This window comes from Bufo gargarizans, chromosome 11 (genome assembly GCF_014858855.1).
Source record: "Bufo gargarizans isolate SCDJY-AF-19 chromosome 11, ASM1485885v1, whole genome shotgun sequence".
Lineage (NCBI taxonomy): Eukaryota > Metazoa > Chordata > Amphibia > Anura > Bufonidae > Bufo > Bufo gargarizans.
Window position 1 is genome coordinate 8641980 of NC_058090.1, and position 21244 is coordinate 8663223.

The following is a 21244-nucleotide window of genomic DNA, read 5'->3' on the forward strand; positions in this document are numbered from 1 at the left end:
GAATAGAATGCTAATCTACTGACATGAAACCTTAGGGGTCCCCCTTATCTACTGCATACCTTACAGCAGTTGAAATACAAATCATGGGATGTTTGAAGCCCTACCCGTATGCATCACAGAAATACACCCTAAGGCCTCATGCACACGACCGTTGTTTCATTCCGTCTCCGTTGTTCCGTTTTTCGTGATTTCCCGCGGACCCATTGACTTTCAATGGGTCCGTTGAAAACTCGGCTAATGCACCGTTTGTTATCCGCGTCCGTGATCCGTGGTTCCAGTCCGTCCAAAAAATATAACCTGTCCTATTTTTTTCACGGAAAACGGTTTGCGGACCGATTCAAGTCAATGGGTCCGTGAAAAAACGTGGAGGCACACAAGATTGTCATCCGCGTCCGAGTCAGTTTTTTTCCTATCATTTGCATGGCAAACTTGACTTAGACTTTTTTTTACTTTCCTTCATGTCTGGAGATCCTCCAAAAATAAAGGAAGACACACGGAAACAAAAATGGAAACGGATCACGGAACAACGGAACCCCTTTTTGCGGAACGGAACACAACAACGGTCGTGTGCATGAGGCCTTAAATGATAGAGGTTAGAGCGTATTTGTATATACTCCCCCCTTTACGCAAGACCAGTGATCTTCCCCAACTACTACTTCTACCATGCTGGGAGTTGGGCGGCCGTGACCGTATTGCGCCCTCCAAATTGGCAATTGGCTGTTGGCCGTGTGCACCCCGCATCACATATGCGGACCTATTCACATGAATGGGTCCGCAATTCCGGAGATGCGGAACGGAGTCACGGAACAGAACACCGGAAGCACCATGGAGCGCTTCCGTGGTGTTTCTTTCCGTTGTTCCGCACCGCAAAAATATATGACATACCATATTTTTTTGTAGTGCGGACTGACCACGGACCCATTCAAGTTGAATGGGTCCGGCCCGCTGCACAGATGTTGCCCGTGCATTGGGGACCGCAATTGCGGTCCCCAATGCACGGAACGGCCGCACAACGGCCGTGTGCATGAGGCCTTATAGCTTTGCAACAGCTGGAAGTCCACAGGTTAAGGCCTCATGCACACGACCGTGGTGTTTTGCGGTCCACAAAACACGGATGGCGTCAGTGCACGTTCCGCAATTTGCAGAACGGCACGGACAGCCTTCAATAAAATGCCTTATCTTGTCCGCAAAGCGAGGACAAGAATAGGACATGTTATACTTTTTTTTTGCGGGGCCACGGAGGGGAGCAATGGATGCGGACAGCACACGGAGTGCTGTCCGCATCTTTTGCGGACCCATTGAAGTGAATGGGTTCGCATGTAAGCCGCAAAAACGGCGGCTCGGATGCGGACCCAAACAATGGCCGTGTGCGTGAGGCCTAAGGGCTACAGATTTAGGCCCCATTCATACAACCATATTTTTGGTGCATGTCTGATCCGGATTTATTTGCAGATTGTGCATTAACCCATTCATTTCTATGACTCCACAAGAAAAAGAAAAAAAAAAGGCAGCACACAGATGTCACCAGCGTGCTGTCCACGTCCGTGCGACCGGGTTGCAAATTGTCCTATTTTACTCCGTTTTGTGAAAAAGAATAGGCTTTTTTACAATAGGTGTCCAAAAATTGCACACGGACCGCAATTATATTTTGCAGATCTGTGATTTGCGGACTGCAAAGCGGATCCGATCGTGTGCAGATCCAGATGTGATCGGACCCTCCCTTCCCCATGTCTTACCTTTTTATTGCTTTGTAGCACATAATAACCACTAGGAAGAGGATGACGGCTGCCAGGATGATGAGCAGGAAATGCCACCAGGTCTCCTCCACGCAGCACTGTGGGATCTTAACTGAAAAGACAAGTCGAGCAGTCAGTGGGACGCATCTAGACGCCAGTCACCCCCAAACCCCTGGCTCTTGGAAAACTATAACTTCCAGCCTGCTGGGAGTTATAGTTGTGTGACAGCTGATGACCTCCAGATACAGAACACTAGTATATAATATAATAGAAATAACAGCTGACTGCAGGGTCCGGGTATATTTGCAGTCTGTAGCCATGGAGACACAGAGGTCTGTATAAGAGCTGTGCACACCAAGCAGCAAGAGCTTTTTACTCCACTTTCATTTCAGGTACATTGAAACAATCAAATAATTTGTTGCAAAAGTATACACACCCTTCACAAAACCAATATCAGTGCTGGAGCGTTATAAGAGGAGCGGCTGATATCAGTCACATATGATGTAATGTCATGTCTGGAGGTTATATCAGTGCTGGAGCGTTATAAGAGGAGCGGCTGATATCAGTCACATATGATGTAATGTCTCTGGAGGTTATATCAGTGCTGGAGCGTTATAAGAGGAGCGGCTGATATCAGTCACATATGATGTAATGTCTCTGGAGGTTATATCGGTACTGGAGCGTTATAAGAGGAGCGACTGATATCAGTCACATATGATGTAATGTCTCTGGAGGTTATATCAGTGCTGGAGCGTTATAAGAGGAGCGGCTGATATCAGACACATAGGATGTAATGTCTCTGGAGGTTATATCAGTACTGGAGCGTTATAAGAGGAGCGGCTGATATCAGTCACATATGATGTAATGTCTCTGGAGGTTATATCAGTGCTGGAGCGTTATAAGAGGAGCGGCTGATATCAGTCACATATGATGTAATGTCTCTGGAGGTTATATCAGTGCTGGAGCGTTATAAGAGGAGCGGCTGATATCAGTCACATAGGATGTAATGTCTCTGGAGGTTATATCAGTGCTGGAGCATTATAAGAGGAGCGGCTGATATCAGTCACATATGATGTAATGTCTCTGGAGGTTATATCAGTACTGGAGCGTTATAAGAGGAGCGGCTGATATCAGTCACATATGATGTAATGTCTCTGGAGGTTATATCGGTACTGGAGCGTTATAAGAGGAGCGGCTGATATCAGTCACATATGATGTAATGTCTCTGGAGGTTATATCAGTGCTGGAGCGTTATAAGAGGAGCGGCTGATATCAGTCACATGTGATGTAATGTCTCTGGAGGTTATATCAGTGCTGGAGCGTTATAAGAGGAGCGGCTGATATCAGTCACATATGATGTAATGTCTCTGGAGGTTATATCGGTACTGGAGCGTTATAAGAGGAGCGGCTGATATCAGTCACATATGATGTAATGTCTCTGGAGGTTATATCAGTACTGGAGCGTTATAAGAGGAGCGGCTGATATCAGTCACATATGATGTAATGTCTCTGGAGGTTATATCAGTGCTGGAGCGTTATAAGAGGAGCGGCTGATATCAGTCACATATGATATAATGTCTCTGGAGGTTATATCAGTACTGGAGCGTTATAAGAGGAGCGGCTGATATCAGTCACATATGATGTAATGTCTCTGGAGGTTATATCAGTGCTGGAGCGTTATAAGAGGAGCGGCTGATATCAGTCACATATGATGTAATGTCTCTGGAGGTTATATCAGTACTGGAGCGTTATAAGAGGAGCGACTGATATCAGTCACATATGATGTAATGTCTCTGGAGGTTATATCAGTACAGGAGCGTTATAAGGAGCAGCTGATATCAGTCACATGATGTAATGTCTCTGGAGGTTATATCAGTGCTGAAGCGTTAGAAGAGGAGCGGCTGATATCAGTCACATATGATGTAATGTCTCTGGAGGTTATATCGGTACTGGAGCGTTATAAGAGGAGCGGCTGATATCAGTCACATAGGATGTAATGTCTCTGGAGGTTATATCAGTGCTGGAGCGTTATAAGAGGTGCGGCTGATATCAGTCACATATGATGTAATGTCTCTGGAGGTTATATCAGTGCTGGAGCGTTATAAGAGGAGCGGCTGATATCAGTCACATATGATGTAATGTCTCTAGAGGTTATATCAGTGCTGGAGCGTTATAAGAGGAGCGGCTGATATCAGACACATAGGATGTAATGTCTGGAGGTTATATCAGTGCTGGAGCGTTATAAGAGGAGCGGCTGATATCAGTCACATATGATGTAATGTCTCTAGAGGTTATATCAGTGCTGGAGCGTTATAAGAGGAGCGGCTGATATCAGACACATAGGATGTAATGTCTGGAGGTTATATCAGTGTTGGAGCGTTATAGGAGGAGCGGCTGATATCAGTCACATATGATGTAATGTCTCTGGAGGTTATATCAGTGCTGGAGCGTTATAAGAGGAGCGGCTGATATCAGTACACATGATGTAATGTCTCTAGAGGTTATATCAGTGCTGGAGCGTTATAAGAGGAGCGGCTGATATCAGTACACATGATGTAATGTCTCTGGAGGTTATATCAGTGCTGGAGCGTTATAAGAGGAGCGGCTGATATCAGACACATGATGTAATGTCTCTGGAGGTTATATCAGTGCTGGAGCAGTTATAAGAGGAGCGGCTGATATCAGTCACATATGATGTAATGTCTCTGGAGGTTATATCAGTGCTGGAGCGTTATAAGAGGAGCGGCTGATATCAGTCACATATGATGTAATGTCTCTGGAGGTTATATCAGTGCTGGAGCGTTATAAGAGGAGCGGCTGATATCAGTCGCATATGATGTAATGTCTCTGGAGGTTATATCAGTGCTGGAGCGTTATAAGAGGAGCGGCTGATATCAGTCACATAGGATGTAATGTCTCTGGAGGTTATATCAGTGCTGGAGCGTTATAAGAGGAGCGGCTGATATCAGACACATAGGATGTAATGTCTGGAGGTTATATCAGTGCTGGAGCGTTATAAGAGGAGCGGCTGATATCAGACACATGATGTAATGTCTCTAGAGGTTATATCAGTGCTGGAGCGTTATAAGAGGAGCGGCTGATATCAGTCACATATGATGTAATGTCTGGAGGTTATATCAGTGCTGGAGCGTTATAAGAGGAGCGGCTGATATCAGACACATGATGTAATGTCTCTAGAGGTTATATCAGTGCTGGAGCGTTATAAGAGGAGCGGCTGATATCAGACACATGATGTAATGTCTCTAGAGGTTATATCAGTACTGGAGCGTTATAAGAGGAGCGGCTGATATAATTTACTATGATGTGATACCCCTTTTATTATTATATGTGTTGGTTGGAATTTCTCACATTCTTATGAATCTTCTACAAAAATAAAGAAATAAATGATTTTATAAGGAAAACTTTGTGTCATTTTCTCATATTGAAGGTGATTTTGTTCTTTCGCTTCTCCTAATCCCTCGGCCTCCGTGTACACAGCAGATAAAAGAATCAATCTTCTTTTGCAATGAAGCAGAGCCGTAGCCTGTAGGTAAGAGATGCTATCCTCATTGACTTGGTTATCTGCGAGGCAATCTCTGCCGCTCACTCCTTATCACACAGCATTAGCAGAATTCTTAAAATTTCTATTGTTCTGGAATATTCTGATTAAAGGAGAATTCCACAGTGACGATCGGCACACCGTACGAGCACATTCCTCCGCAGGACGCACTCAGCGCCGCGCTGTTCTGCAGCCTGCGGTCCTACAACTTTCCTGTTAGCTTCCTGAGTGATCGCCTCTGTCTCTCAAGAGGACCTGCATGTCTGCACGTTACACAGAGCTGTGCAATGCTTCACTTCACCTGTGGTGGCGCTGCAGAGATAGGAAACATTTGCTACCCACAGACTGCAGCTGATCGCTGGGGATCCCTGCAGCTAAGCATCAGAGGTTCCAGCTTTAAGTTATGTTGTCTTATACTTTATACTCCAGTCACTACCAAAGCTGCATACCTAAATCAGTACTAAACAATCAAGAGGAATCTGTATGATTGCATATCCTCAGAGCAGCTAAAAGTAGCCAAGACTGAGTACCCCTAATAGGGGCAACCCATACGACCAGGCACCATAAATAATACTGCCATACAGTGACCAGATAGCGTCTCCACTCACAGGCCTCTTTCACAGTATTTGGTCAGTATTTGTAAGCCAAAACCAGGAGTGGTGTAATAGAAATATTTGTGCCTTTTCGGTATTTTGGACCCACTCCTGGTTTTTGCTTACAAATACTGATGCAAAATACTGACCAAATACTGATGCTAAATACTGACCAAATACTGATGCTAAATACTGACCAAATACTGATGCTAAATACTGACCAAATACAGATGCAAAAATACTGACCAAATACTGACCATGTGAAAGAGGCCTATGACTGGAGCAGCTATCTGGTCACTGTATGGCGGTATTATTTGTGCACTATATGGCATTGTGTGGCACTACTCAGTATGTGGTTTCAGCAGGTGGTGGCGGCACTGTATAGCATTCAGGTAACTGTACAGCACTATTATCTGGGCACCACACTGCATGGCGCTTATAATTATACACTTTTTCCTATGGTCACCTGTATGTCACATGGATGGGCAACAACAGGAGATATACAGAGCACGGTCCAGCATGGGTCTGGCTCTGAATACAGCTTTGGATGTGATTGGAGTAGAAGACGTGATGTAACTCAGGATCAGTTACAGTGTGCATTACATAAGTGGAGCTGCACACTAGGGGGCGCCAACCGCACCTGCCACCCGAAGGTGCTTGAGTGCATCTATGAACAACGACCCCCTATTTCCCCATCGCCACAATACTCTAAATATAACTCAGGCCGCTGCGGAGCAAAAATTAATTTCTTAAAGCAGCCATTGTTAATTAGCCCAGATTCCCGTCGATGGTAGGCAGATAATCCGCGCTCTCGCCCTCCACACAATTACCAGCTATTATAAGAATTAAATGTAGCACAATCTAATAACGACGGGGCCTGCTAACGAGCTGCAAGGCTGCGGAGGCCAGAAGATGGCGCTAGCGGCAGCGGCGGGATAATCAGGTTGTCACAGCTCCGGCGGCGCAGTATTTATAGGGTCGCTTGGTGTATTCTATTAAGGAAATGGGCCAAACGCTCCATTGTTTCCTGCAGCTATTTATAGAGCAGCTTAAAACTGTTTCCACTTTATTAAATTCACAAGACGATCGTCCATCAGACGAGGAAACAACAAGGCGCGGACAACGATGCATCCGAGAAACTCGCTCACTACTCCACAATGTTAGTATTTTACATTTTTGTCTCTGCCTGAAAATAATTCTCCACTGAAAACAAAATATCAGCAAAAAACTGGAGACCTAAGAGCAGAGCGGTGATTTGTTCCCCTCAATATCCATATAGCACATTAGAAACCGAGTGTCAAGTTATCATTTACTACATCTGTACATTGCTGTAGGGGCAGAGTCTCATATACTTCAGCCACCCCTCGCCATGACTGTACCCCTGCAGTCTATGTCCCGGGACAGCATGAATCGCTCCCTATTTAGCCAAATGCAAATCATTATTAGGGGGATCATACAAATAATACGTTACATCCTGTATTATACTCCAGAGCTGCACTCACTATTCTGCTGGTGCAGTCACTGTGTACATACATTACTTATCCTGTACTGATCCAGAGTTACATCCTGTATTATACTCCAGAGCTGCACTCACTATTCTGCTGGTGCAGTCACTGTGTACATACATTACTTATCCTGTACTGATCCTGAGTTACATCCTGTATTATACTCCAGAGCTGCACTCACTATTCTGCTGGTGCAGTCACTGTGTACATACATTACTTATCCTGTACTGATCCTGAGTTACATCCTGTATTATACTCCAGAGCTGCACTCACTATTCTGCTGGTGCAGTCACTGTGTACATACATTACTTATCCTGTACTGATCCTGAGTTACATCCTGTATTATACCCCAGAGCTGCACTCACTATTCTGCTGGTGCAGTCACTGTGTACATACATTACTTATCCTGTACTGATCCAGAGTTACATCCTGTATTATACCCCAGAGCTGCACTCACTATTCTGCCTGGTGCAGTCACTGTGTACATACATTACTTATCCTGTACTGATCCTGAGTTACATCCTGTATTATACTCCAGAGCTGCACTCACTATTCTGCTGGTGCAGTCACTGTGTACATACATTACTTATCCTGTACTGATCCCGAGTTACATCCTGTATTATACTCCAGAGCTGCACTCACTATTCTGCTGGTGCAGTCACTGTGTACATACATTACTTATCCTGTACTGATCCTGAGTTACATCCTGTATTATACTCCAGAGCTGCACTCACTATTCTGCTGGTGCAGTCACTGTGTACATACATTACTTATCCTGTACTGATCCTGAGTTACATCCTGTATTATACTCCAGAGCTGCACTCACTATTCTGCTGGTGCAGTCACTGTGTACATACATTACTTATCCTGTACTGATCCTGAGTTACATCCTGTATTATACTCCAGAGCTGCACTCACTATTCTGCTGGTGCAGTCACTGTGTACATACATTACTTATCCTGTACTGATCCTGAGTTACATCCTGTATTATACTCCAGAGCTGCACTCACTATTCTGCTGGTGCAGTCACTGTGTACATACATTACTTATCCTGTACTGATCCTGAGTTACATCCTGTATTATACTCCAGAGCTGCACTCACTATTCTGCTGGTGCAGTCACTGTGTACATACATTACTTATCCTGTACTGATCCTGAGTTACATCCTGTATTATACTCCAGAGCTGCACTCACTAGTTCTGCTGGTGCAGTCACTGTGTACATACATTACTTATCCTGTACTGATCCCGAGTTACATCCTGTATTATCCTCCAGAGCTGCACTCACTGTTCTGCTGGTGCAGTCACTGTGTACATACATTACTTATCCTGTACTGATCCTGAGTTACATCCTGTATTATACTCCAGAGCTGCACTCACTTTTTTGCTGATGGAGTCACTGTGTACATACATTACTTATCCTGTACTGATTGTGAGTTTCATCCAGTAGAAGGGTAGTGAGTGCAGCTCTGGGGTATAATATTTTTTGACCTCTCAACAACACAGGAAATTACCTATGAGCAGGTATAGATTTTTAGCAGTTATTTGCGCCATTTTCTCTACATGTACTGGATATACATTCGGTCCACATTACATCTCCTCGGAGATTACACCAAATTTTCTTAATTTTTGAGCCCAGTTTATACCAATTTTTGATTTGTCAGTGTGATTTTGTATCTAAAGTTACTTTCTGAGAGCTTCACTGCAACAAGACGCGCGAGTCCACGACACAACAACTTGTCCTACAAGGACGGCAAATGGAATTACAGCTCAAGCGTCGCCCGAGATCCGCCAAAAATGTTCTTTCATCCAAGAACATCTTGCTCCCCCGTGTAATTCTCCTCCATAAATGAGCAGTCTCTCCAAACACGTTCTGTGTGAACCATGACCAACGCCTGCTTTTCAGAGCCGCCCGCGTTTACGGAGATTTAATAAATTGCTCTTTGCTTTTGGAGGAGACTGGCGGCATGCGTTACGGTAATCCATACTGCATCCCTCACAGAGATATGAAGCTGCTCCCTACAGGAACGAGGCTTCGAGTGAAAGCCGATAACCCCAGAGCCGCAGGACGACTTGAAAGGAGAGGAGATTTCTTGCAGTTCTGTGAACAGACTGGATGACTCTCAATGTGTTACATTAAGAGAAGTGCCTGCTCTGCCATTACTTTCTGCCATAAAAACACTAAATAGGAGTCATTAAGATCTTAGTTGATACCCAACTCCTTATCTAAAACCCAATCCTATTTCCTGGGCTGAAACATTTCTTAATATATCTTTATAGCCTTCTGAGATTAGACTTTTTTCTGATAAAGACCCCCAAATCCCCTGCGTAGAGTTCCATGATATGAGTCTGGTTGCCTGCCCTGACCACTAGGGGGAGTTCAGGTGCTCATAGCTGTTATTGCTGAGTTCACTGTATTCACAGTCTGCCTGAGCTCCCCCTTGTGGTGGCTGCCAGTAGTCCGAATTGTATCATGTAACTATGTCTACTCAGGGGATTTGGGACCAAGGTGACCAATAAGCTATATAAAGAATTTAATGAGAGGATAATATTCAGCCTAACTATCTTACAGCTATCAACACCTTCAGGGCAATTTTTTATGATTGCCATTTAGTACTTTTGGGCTAAAAATCTTTTTTTTCAACGGGTGTTTATTAAAAGAATTTAACATTTTTTTGTCATACAGGGTTAGTTTTCAGCCTAGCTGCAGAGTATCTTTAAGGGGTTATCCAATACCTATAATGCCCCCCCCCCCCAAATGCCCAGGCGCCTCATACAGGTTATATTTACCCAGGTCCCCGGCACCCGCGTTGTTCCTGGTGCCGCACGGCCGCCACATCAAAACATCCAATAGCAGGCCGTAACGGGCATGAGCCTCCCTAGCATCACACGCCATGCCACGGGTGGGGGGGAACTTTTGGGGCAGCCTACTATTGCTGCCCCCCCTCCCCGTCGCCGGATGTTTTGATCCGTGCAACGGGGAGATGCAGTGTCAGGCGTTCAGGCATCAGGAGCGATGCAAATGCCGGGGAATGGGGTAAGTATAACCTGTTTGAGGTTCCCAGGCATTTGGGGGGGGGGGCATTATAGGTGTTGGATAACCCCTTTAATTTCAGTTTTACACTGAGTCCTGAACATGGCCTTAAGGGTTTTTCTGAGATTCTGACACTGATGAACGATCCTCAGGATAGGTCATCAACATTATATCAGCGGGGGTCTGATACCTGGGACCCCTTCAGATCAGCTGTTTGGAGGTGGCTAACCAAGCACAGCACCATCAACTGTATGGTGGCAGCGCTTGGTATTGCAACTCATCCCCATTCAATAGAAATTCAAGAATTTAATCAGGCAGAAACGACCTCCACCTATATCGACCAGCTTCTCAAGTATCTATTCAACTGAGCTCACGGGCCCTAATGTAGACCATAAACCAGGGCTTCCCCACCGTCACTTATCATTTACATTATTGATAGACTGTCATGTGACAAATAGGCTTTTAGGACACTTTGGGGACCAGGTCCTGAAACCTCTGCACAGCCCCCACCCTATACCTCCGGAGGGAGCCATCCATTGTTTTTATTGGTCCAAACAGATATTTGCAGACATTTTTCCAAGTCCTCCATACCCCAGATATGGGCTCGATTATTTCCTAGTTACCCTACTATTGTCTAGTACTTAGGGATAGAGTTACCCAAAGATCTCTCCACACCCTTACTAGAGCCTCATCTCGCTCCTGATAGACCAAAACTTCCTCCAACTCACCCAGTGACCTAACATCACCCAAAACTGAACATCCCCTCCACTCAAGGCAACGACTCAACATACTCTCTGAAGGACCCGATGATACCATTTAAGAACACAACACACTGTCACTCAGTACTCCAATGATACAATGTATTAATGTAAATACATAACATACTTTACTCAGTACTCACTGGTGGTCATGGGGTACTCACTGGGGGCCGGGAGTCTTGGCGGTGGCGGTGGGGGGGGAGGCGGAGGCAGTAACGGAGGGGGTCTGCACTGGCACGCTTGCTGACAACCACTGGGAGGATTTTCCATCGTGGACCTTGAACATGTCTTCTGGAGTTCAGCGTGAGCAACCTAGAAGAAAAGCAAGGGTTGAGAAGTCCACGTTTTGCATCTCTCCCGTTTGAAAGGCAATCAAGGGGCCCCACCTTTTATACTGTATACGGCCATTTGGAAGACAGTTAAGGGGCCCATACCTCATGTTTGACTGTTGGACACGTTGAGATATTGCACACAAGGCCACATAGGGAAGGTACAGATGGAGATCCTGACAGCAGCGAATCTTTAAAGCGATGTTCCTCCCTCCCCCTGTCAACTGTTGGACAGGGGGAAGGGGTTCTTCATCTATATTAGATTTTATTGATGTGTGCAGACCATTGAAATCAATAAACGGTTGCAAAAGTGAACTTTTTCTCTACTGAAACACATCAGGAGAACTTTAAAATATTGTATATGAAGCTAGATGCAAGCACATATTTATAACCCGCATGTGGTGCCCTTTAAATGACTATGGCTCATACCACTGTCCGGACCAGTGATGATAATGTATATGCGCCCGTAAAGCTCAGTGTAGCATTCATGCCATGGTTCCAGGCCAATTATCCCATTTTAATTGTTTCATTTCAGATCATACCATTTATGGAGCAGGAGGTCGGGGTATAAATAGACGGATTTCAATGAAGCTCATTTCATATACACAAGGACAGATCAAATGTCTCCTGTTAAATATAGACGGTCGGGATTTATGCAGCGAGCGAAGATGAAATCGTGAGGCCGAAACAAAGCTCGAGTCAAGTTATTAGTTCAAGTCAAGCAGAAAGATCCTTGTGATAAGCGAGCCATTGTTCCATCATTCATCACTCCTTATGGGCAGATTTGGGAAGATTTGCCATCTCGGGCGCCCCCCTTGGGATCTGTAAGCCACACTTTAGAAGCCTACACAAAAGGAGTATTTTTAGATTTTAATTATCCTACAGACAACTAGGGATACTTTAAGAATATTTTTCTTGCATTTCCTGGTCCATAGATTCTGCTTACACTGACACATTGTAACAAACCAACCCATCAGCTGTGGGATTAGGGCAGAATGGATTTTCAGTCTTTAAATGTGAACAAGCATAAAACAGGCAGAGATCCCGAAAAGGCTAAGAAAGCAAAGCAAAATTTTGATTAAACGATTCTGTATAAGTGGGGGATAAATATTTCACAAAGAGCAATAGACGGAGCTTACCTGTAAGAGTCCAGCAAGGGGGAGCATGAGACAGTGAATGAGGAGGGTGGGAGGAAGGAGGCAGAAGCTCCTGATGTTCTGCATAACTCCTGGAGAACTGGTCACAACCTGCAAAACTGGGAGAAAAGACAACTTAATCGACAAAGCACCATATACATTATGACGGGACTTATCCTGTACTGATCCTGAGTTCCATCCTGTATTATACTCCAGAGCTGCACTCACTATTCTGCTGGTGGAGTCACTGTGTACATACATTACATTACTTATCCTGTACTTATCTTGAGTTACATCCTGTATTATACTCCAGAGCTGCATTCACTATTCTGCTGGTGCAGTCACTGTGTACATACATTACTTATCCTGTACTTATCCTGAGTTATATCCTGTATTATACTCCAGAGCTGCACTCACTATTCTGCTGGTGCAGTCACTGTGTACATACATTACTTATCCTGTACTGATCCTGAGTTACATCCTGTATTATACTCCAGAGCTGCACTCACTATTCTGCTGGTGCAGTCACTGTGTACATACATTACTTATCCTGTACTGATCCTGAGTTACATCCTGTATTATACTCCAGAGCTGCACTCACTATTCTGCTAGTGGAGTCACTGTGTACATATATTACTTATCCTGTACTGATCCTGAGTTACATCCTGTATTATACTCCAGAGCTGCACTCACTATTCTGCTGGTGGAGTCACTATGTACATACATTACTTATCCTGTACTGATCTTGAGTTACATCCTGAATTATACTCCAGAGCTGCCCTCACTATTCTGCTGGTGGAGTCACTGTGTACATACATCACTTATCCTGTACTGATCCTGAGTTACATCCTGTATTATACTCCAGAGCTGCACTCACTATTCTGCTGGTGCAGTCACTGGGTACATACATTACATTACTTATTCTGTATTATACTCCAGAGCTGCACTCGCTATTCTGCTGGTGGAGTCACTGTGTACATACATTACTTATCCTGTACTGACCCCGAGTTACATCCTGTATTATACTCCAGAGCTGCACTCACTATTCTGCTGGTGCAGTCACTGTGTACATACATTACATTACTTATCCTGTACTGATCCTGAGTTACATCCTGTATTATACCCCAGAGCTGCACTCACTATTCTGCTGGTGGAGTCACTGTGTACATACATTACTTATCCTGTACTGACCCCGAGTTACATCCTGTATTATACTCCAGAGCTGCACTCACTATTCTGCTGGTGCAGTCACTGTGTACATACATTACTTATCCTGTACTGACCCCGAGTTACATCCTGTATTATACTCCAGAGCTGCACTCACTATTCTGCTGGTGGAGACACTGTGTATGTACATTACATTACTTATCCTGTACTAATCCTGAGTTACATCCTGTAATATACTCCAGAGCTGAACTCACTATTCTGCTGGTGGAGTCACTGTGTACATACATTACTTATCCTGTACTGATCCTGAGTTACATCCTGTATTATACTCCAGAGCTGCACTCACTATTCTGCTGGTGGAGACACTGTGTATGTACATTACATTACTTAATATAAAACAGTGACTATTTTTGTCATCATTTTTGGAAATGCTATTGGCAGGGAATCTACCTCTATGTGATAGCGGATACAACAGCGCCACCTATAGGTAATAACACACAAAACTAAAATTACATCATTGATGAGGAGAAAAACAACAAGAGAGAGAGAAGGTAACAGTCGTAGAATCGGCTACTAATAGAACAGGGTGGATGCCAGATTATCAAATATTAAGGATTATTTATATAGGAGATTTATGGTTGTCAGACTATTAAATAAATATTCTGGATTATTTTGTAAATGTCCCAGTGTTTACATCATAGATAAGAGACACTTGTTTTGCACATTTTGCAGCCTCTTGTGAATGAGAGTTGTGATGGTGTCACACATTGTCACACATTGTCACACATTTACAATCTTGCACTAGTTACAGAGAAAGGAATCCACAGCAATTAAAGGAGAACTCCGGCAGGAGATGTGAAGTCCTCTGCTGGATGCTCAGAGTTACGTCTCCCATAGGTCAATGTCAGTTGTTATTATGCACCCACATATTCTTGGTAGACTTGGGAGCGGAGGCCAACAAAACGAGTGGCAGCAGCGGGACATGGAGAAGCAGGGTGGCACCTACTGTCTGTCAGAGCTGTGAGGGCCTGACTGTATCGGGGCTGCAGGCAGTGTCCCTCTTGCACACGAATGTTTATTGTTTGCGTTCCGTTTTTTGCATTCCTTATAGGTAACCATTCATTTTAATGGATCCTCAAAAAAAACGGAAGATACTCCGTATGCCTTCCGTTTCCGTATTTACGTTTTTCCGTTCCGTTCTAAGATAGAACATGTCCTAGTATTGTCCTGCATAACGTACAAGGAAAGTACTGTTCTATCAGAGACCAGCTGTTCCGCCAAAAAATGGACAAGGAAAAATGCACATGGAAATCATCCGTATTTTTTGCGGATCCGTTTTTTTGCAAACTGCAAAATACAGAAAAAACTAAATGGTCGTGTGCAAGAGGCCTAACGGATTTGGGAAAATCCGTTTATTTTTTTCCTGCCGAAAAGGGCTGATAACAGGGAACAACAGATTGCAATGTAGAACAGACTTTCGGCTTAGTGTCGCTTTAAATCAAAGAGGAAGGCTGCAGAGACAAGTACGGTAGATGTGGATGTCAGGGCTAAATTCGTCAGATTAGTGCGTAGATGCCTGGGTCAGAGGCAGCAGAGCCAAGTTTGCAAGAGAAGAAAGAGCTGAGTTTGCCAGAATGGCCAAGTTTGGGAATTTGTCAGGGGGCAGGACGGCAGAGTTTGTCAAAGGCAGCAGAGCTGAGTGTGTTATATGCGTCAGGGATGTGTTTGTCAACTGAAGAGAAGACGAGTACACCAGATATGGCAGGGGCAAATTTATCTGATGAAGCAGAGCTGTGTGTGTTTTTTGGCAGTGACATCATGGCATGTTCCCTGTGGTTTTACCTAGGACGGAGTGAGAACTTGTAGGGCCATACCATGTTCATGCACAGAAACTCAATGGGATAGCTGTCCAACATGTGCCAGATCCAGCCGTGCAGATACCGCAACAGAAAAACTGAACAGTGTGAACCTAGCCTTACCAAGGTGACTATCAAAACTTTTATCTGCTACTTCCGCGGTTTTTCTCCTGCGATTACTGGAAGAGGCAAGTGGTAAATAGCACGATTCATGAAAGTGGAGATCAACGGGGAATGACAATTCCTCACCCCCCTCCCCAATCCCATAATAGACAGCAGAGCTATTGTCATGTCCCCCCCGTGGTACTAGATGACACCAGGATCCGTGGCCTCCACTAGATCTCAAGCCTCATCCAAAACACATCACCCTGTTACAGACTCTGCATGTTCTTGTGGATTTTCCTCCGCTTTTTTTCCCCCTCCGCTCTACTGATTTCCTATGATATGTGTGTGTGTTACATAAAGAGACCGGGACCGGAGCGATGGGAGTAATAGTTTGGGTGTGGAACAGAGAGATTAGACAGTGGGCACCAAGAGATGCAGAGAATGGGAGTTATGCACTAGATGTGGGATTGTGAGACGTTGATTGTGAGCTCCAGGGCACAAGGAGGATGGGAGTTACACAAGGTAGAATTACATTGTGAGGAATGGGATGGATAGAAGCTGCGCATTGGGAGTGGGATAGCGAGATAAGATCGTGAGCTCTTGGGGCATGGACTGAGTGATCTACAGAATGGGTTATTGTTCCAGAAATATTAGTCGTCTTCTGCTTTCTAGTTCTTTCTAGATAGTTGGCAGCGAGCCTCATGTCCTAGGTGGGAGTGGGGGGCTTTACAGTAAATTTTCCGCCTCCCTTCTGTGCAGTGGGGCACCTCATATATCTATGTTGTGGCTCTTACCAAATAGAGCGCGGTTTTACGCTGATTGACTTTAGGGCCAACTAATGACATTCTGGTGCAACTAATGAGGTGATAAAATTAAAGATTTGCATCCGACCGGCTGTTATCTACAGAAATCTCGCCATACTTCCACAATTCATAGCTCGCTGAGCAACCACGCCCCACTTTATGGAAAAAAAAGGCGATTTTCAAGCTTCATTTTTCTATGATTCCAGTTCCACCCATGTGCCAGACCTACACATGAACCCAGATGTTTACAACATGTTCTAGAGTAGCCCCAACCTGCGGCTCTCCAGCTGTTGCAGAACTACAACTCCCAGCATGCCGCTTATATAAAGGGAGTGCTTGTTGCCCTATAGACCTCTGCAGAAAACCCTCCCAAGATGTAAGGGTCTAAGGTCAGGATTTGGGGAATACAATATCTCCTTATGGAGGGCGCCCATTTTCCTACCCTCGGTGACGTTTCTGGAGCAGTAGTCCATGCCCTGCGCTCCAGCTGGTTCTGTTCACCTCCATGGTAACTGGAAATCACACACAGTAAATGAATAAACTTTCAGCCCCAAATAGTCCCTGTAAGGTTCCTGAACTCTGAGGACTATAGCTTCAGATTCTGTCTGTGGTGGCTTCAGGAGGGGGGAGACTCTGCCAAATCTTAACTAGATTTGTCCCTGGAGATTGTTTTATGCTGAGGATGCATAAGGTGCGCTGTTTACATTGCTTGGCTTCCTTTGCAAGCATTTCTTAACTCTTTCTTTGCAGGATTTGCTTGCTATGCAGTGCACAGTTTATGATAGGAATTATGAAGCCTTGCAGATCAGGACAGGCAAAGCAGAGCAGAGCCCATATCTGATGTCATGGGATGTTGGGGCTGGTAGTAGTGTCTGGATTTATTGGCTGAGCATGTGAGTATCTGCTTTATAGTAAAGTTTCCATGTCTTCTATGTGTCATAATGTATCCAGCAAGTAGCAACAATGTAACAAATACATAAACAAATGGAAACGCAAAGGTAAACATAGAGAAGAAGCAAATGTAGGGCACTGCTGAGAAGCCTGCACTTCCAGGGAGCCCATGCTGACTTACCTTTTGGGTTGTTGGGGTTTTGGGTTCTCCAGATGTCTCCTTTCCCTTAAGGGGAAAGTTAGCTGCTTGTGGGGAAGCAGGTCCTCCCCTGGTAGTGGTTATATGTCCCATGTCTCAGCCTCACCCCAGCTTGACTTCATCTTCTTGTAGTTCCTGGACAGTGTAGGTGCCCACCTCCACCTTCTTCCCTACTTTGTGCCTGGCTGGAACCAGATGGGGTGCTGAAGCTGGAGTCCTGAGATGTTCAATGAGATGGCAAAAGTGCAGTGGACTCACAAGCAGGGACTCCCAGAGAAAGAGCAGTGTGGCAACCCTCCCAACAAGGTAGCATCTTCCATTCTTCTTCTTACAAACTCTCTTGCAAATTGCAATCTTGCAGAGACCACAACTACAGGTCACATCCCCACCAGATGAGGCTGGAGAATGCAGAACTACAGGGAGACCAGAGCAGAGCCAGAGGCTGACTGCAATCTATCCTCAGCATACTGCAGTGATTTTTCATCCCCATCTAGCGAGTCCATTGTGTATTTGGCACTCAGTGCTATTTGATTGTTCCCTTTTCTAGAGCCACATGATCCTGGATAGGTGGAGGGAGCTGCTCCACTCCCCCCCCCCCCATACTCCTCCTGCTTAGGGGGGATGCCCCTGCACCTGACTGGGATCTAAATGGTGTGGAGGATGATTCCAGTGGGGAGGGAGGGAGATCCTGGATTTGCTCCAGACAGAAGGGTTTTCACAGGCTTGAGAAAAAAAAAAAAAAAAAAAAGTAGAGCTCCTTAATGTGGAAAAATGAACTATAGGGGAGAGGCTGACTTTTGGATCCACGCTCTGGGCTCATGACAATATGGGTATTGGAGATGGGAGGATATTGGAGCTGATAGTCCATGCAGAAAACTGCGCCCTGCCTACCAGACTAAAGACGCTGCACTGTGCATCTCTCCCAAACAGAACAAGAAAACTTGTCACGGGATACGTAAAGGGTTAAAATGGACATCTAAAAATGCCCGGTGCTATAGAGAAAGCCTTTGCAAATGATAAGAGTAGAATTATTGGTCTTATTTCTTTAATGCACTTATATAGCGCTGTACGGACATTAGCATCGCACTGTCTGCAATGGGGCTCACAATCTAAGGTTGGAGTGTGGGAGGAACCCCATGCAAACCCCATGCCGATGTCGCTCTGGGTCGGATTCGAACCCAGGACTGCAAAGCACCAGTGCTAACCACTGAGCCACTATAATGACCGTTATGGATAGCGTTGTATAAGAAGGGATAGGATAGAGCAGAGATCAGCAACCTTCGGCACTCCAGCTGTTGTGAAACTACAATTCCCAGCATGCTCCATTCATTTATATGGGAGTTCTGAGAAGAGAAGAGCAAGTATGCATGCTGGGAGTTGTAGTTTCACAACAGCTGGAGTGCCGGAGGTTGCCTACCCCTGGGATAGAGCTTTGTGCTTTAGGCCTCATGCACACGACCGTTTTTCGGGTCCGCATCCGAGCCGCAGTTTTTGCGGCTTGGGTGCGGACCCATTCACTTCAATGGGGCCGCAAAAGATGCGGACAGCACTCCATGTGCTGTCCGCATCCGTTGCTCCGTTCCGAGGCCCTGCAAAAAAAAATATAGCATGTCCTATTCTTGTCCGTTTTGTAGACAAGAATAGGCATGTCTACAATGGGCCGCCCGTTCCGTTCCACAAATTGCGGAAGGCACGCGGTCGGCTTCCGTTTTTTGCGGATCTGCAGTTTGCAGACCGCAAAAAATGGAATGGTCGTGTGCATGAGGCCTTACTCAGTGGTGTAACGTAGAGATGACTGGGCCCCACGATACATTTTTTAATGGCCCCCCAGAAACTTCTTCGCAACCCCCCCTCCCATGCAACCCCCACTCCTGTGGCTAGTCAAGATCCCCCTCTCAGACCAGGCTCCATCCATTTCCTACACAAATATACTGTATATAATGTCATTGTATAAGGCAGGGGTAGGCAACCTCTGGCACTCCAGGTGTTGTGAAACTACAACTCCCAGCATGCACACTTGCTCTGCTCTTCTCCTAACTCCCATAGAAATCAATGGAGCATGCTGGGAATTGTAGTTTCACAACAGCTGGAGTGCCAAAGGTTGCTGACCCCTGGTATAAGGCCTCATGCACACAAATGTATTTTCATTCCGTGTCCGTTCCATTTTTTCTTTTGCGGACAGTATATGGAACCATTCATTTCAATGGTTCCGCAAAAAAATATAAAAAATAAGGTACTCAGTGTGCATTCCGTTTCCGTATTTCCGTTCCGCAAAAAAATAGACCATGTCCTATTATTGTCCGCATTACGGACAAGGATAGGACTGTTCTATTAGGATCCAGCTGTTCCGTTCCACAAAATACGGAATGCACGCGGACGTCATCCGTATTTTTTGAGGATCCTCTTTTGCGGACCGCAAAATACATACGTCGTGTATGCATGAGGCCTCACGCTGTTGAGGGGGTCCCTGACAATAAAATCTTTTAGTCCGCCTCCTGGGTGGGCCCTTCTGACTTTGGGCCCCATAGCAGCTGCTTCCCCTATAGCTACGCCCCTGGCTTTACTGAATCCTATCCACCCAAAAAATGTCCAAAGAAATTAAAAGAAAAAAATAACTGCAGTACCACTAATAACCACTAGGTGTACCATTACAGTACATAGACTGCATGCAACGTCTGTAGTATGTTCAACGCTGAGGTCCTGGGAGGGGTAGTGTATAGGCACCCATTATAGATGCGTCAATTTTGACGTAAATTTGTTTTCCCTTAGTCCTAACAGCAGCACAAGTGGGGGGTATTCGCCCCTGTGAAGCTGGTCAGGACAGGCGGAATTTTTGCTGAATAAAATTCTGCATCTCTAGTAATTAATTAATTAATTAACTCCCCCCTCCTTATATAGGCCGCCCTCACACAGGGCTAGTTGCTTTTTTAACAAGTAAACATAACAGCATAGAGGGAGGGATATTTGTGTGCTGCTGTTAGGACTAAGGGAAAACAAATTTACGTCAAAATTGACGCTTCCCTTTCGTCCTAACCAGCAGCACAAGTGGGGAAGTAGCAAGGAACCTCACACAAATCTTGGGAGGGCAAAGGACTAGCACTAAGTAGCTAATAATCCCACAGGAGTTAGAGAGCTGACCTATGGACGAGCAGCATCTAACACGGACCGTCCAAAGGCTGTTCCCTCAGAACGCCTATTCTCTAGGCGGTAATGGGCAATAAAGGTGTTTTGCGTGCTCCACGAGGCAGCCGCACAAATTTGCTCTAAGGGGATTAGCTTCCTTTCCGCATATGATGTAGAAACTGCCCTTGTAGAATGGGCAGATAAGAAAGATGGCGGTGGTAAGTCTTGGGACGTAAAAGCCAGCTTAATAGCGTCCTTAATCCATCTGCTCAAGGTGGGCTTGGAAACCTTGAGCCCTTTATTGTTCCCCGAATAAGAGATCAGCAGATTTTCTGATCTCCTGAACTCTTCCGTTCTATTCAAATAAATTCTAAGGACTCTTGGGATGTCCAAGGAAAGTAATCTCTCCTCCTCAGGAGAGTTAGAGGTAGGAGACAACACCGGCAGTGTT

At 45.1% G+C, this 21244-nt stretch overlaps 2 protein-coding genes across 4 annotated transcripts in view; one reads left to right on the forward strand and one right to left on the reverse strand.

Annotated features, from left to right (window-relative positions):
- PRIMA1 (proline rich membrane anchor 1) overlaps positions 1-18304 on the reverse strand; it is a 33286-nt gene extending 14982 nt beyond the window's left edge. Inside the window, exons 1-4 of one of the 2 annotated variants that reach the window (XM_044271200.1) lie at positions 17653-18304; positions 12653-12768; positions 11349-11496; positions 1737-1848 (exon numbers count right to left, since the gene is read on the reverse strand). In XM_044271200.1, coding sequence (XP_044127135.1) covers positions 1737-1848; positions 11349-11496; positions 12653-12736 — 344 coding nt within the window. In that variant the 5' untranslated portion in view covers positions 12737-12768; positions 17653-18304. Of the gene's footprint in view, positions 1-1736; positions 1849-11327; positions 11497-12652; positions 12769-17652 lie in introns of both variants that reach the window. The other variant, XM_044271199.1, reaches the window with a different exon arrangement.
- Positions 16253-21244, forward strand: part of FAM181A (family with sequence similarity 181 member A) — a 72077-nt gene continuing 67085 nt past the window's right edge. The window contains exon 1 of one of the 2 annotated variants that reach the window (XM_044271197.1): positions 16253-16299. The gene's annotated coding sequence lies outside the window, so the exon portion shown is untranslated. Of the gene's footprint in view, positions 16300-17354; positions 17474-21244 lie in introns of those variants that run through there. The other variant, XM_044271196.1, reaches the window with a different exon arrangement.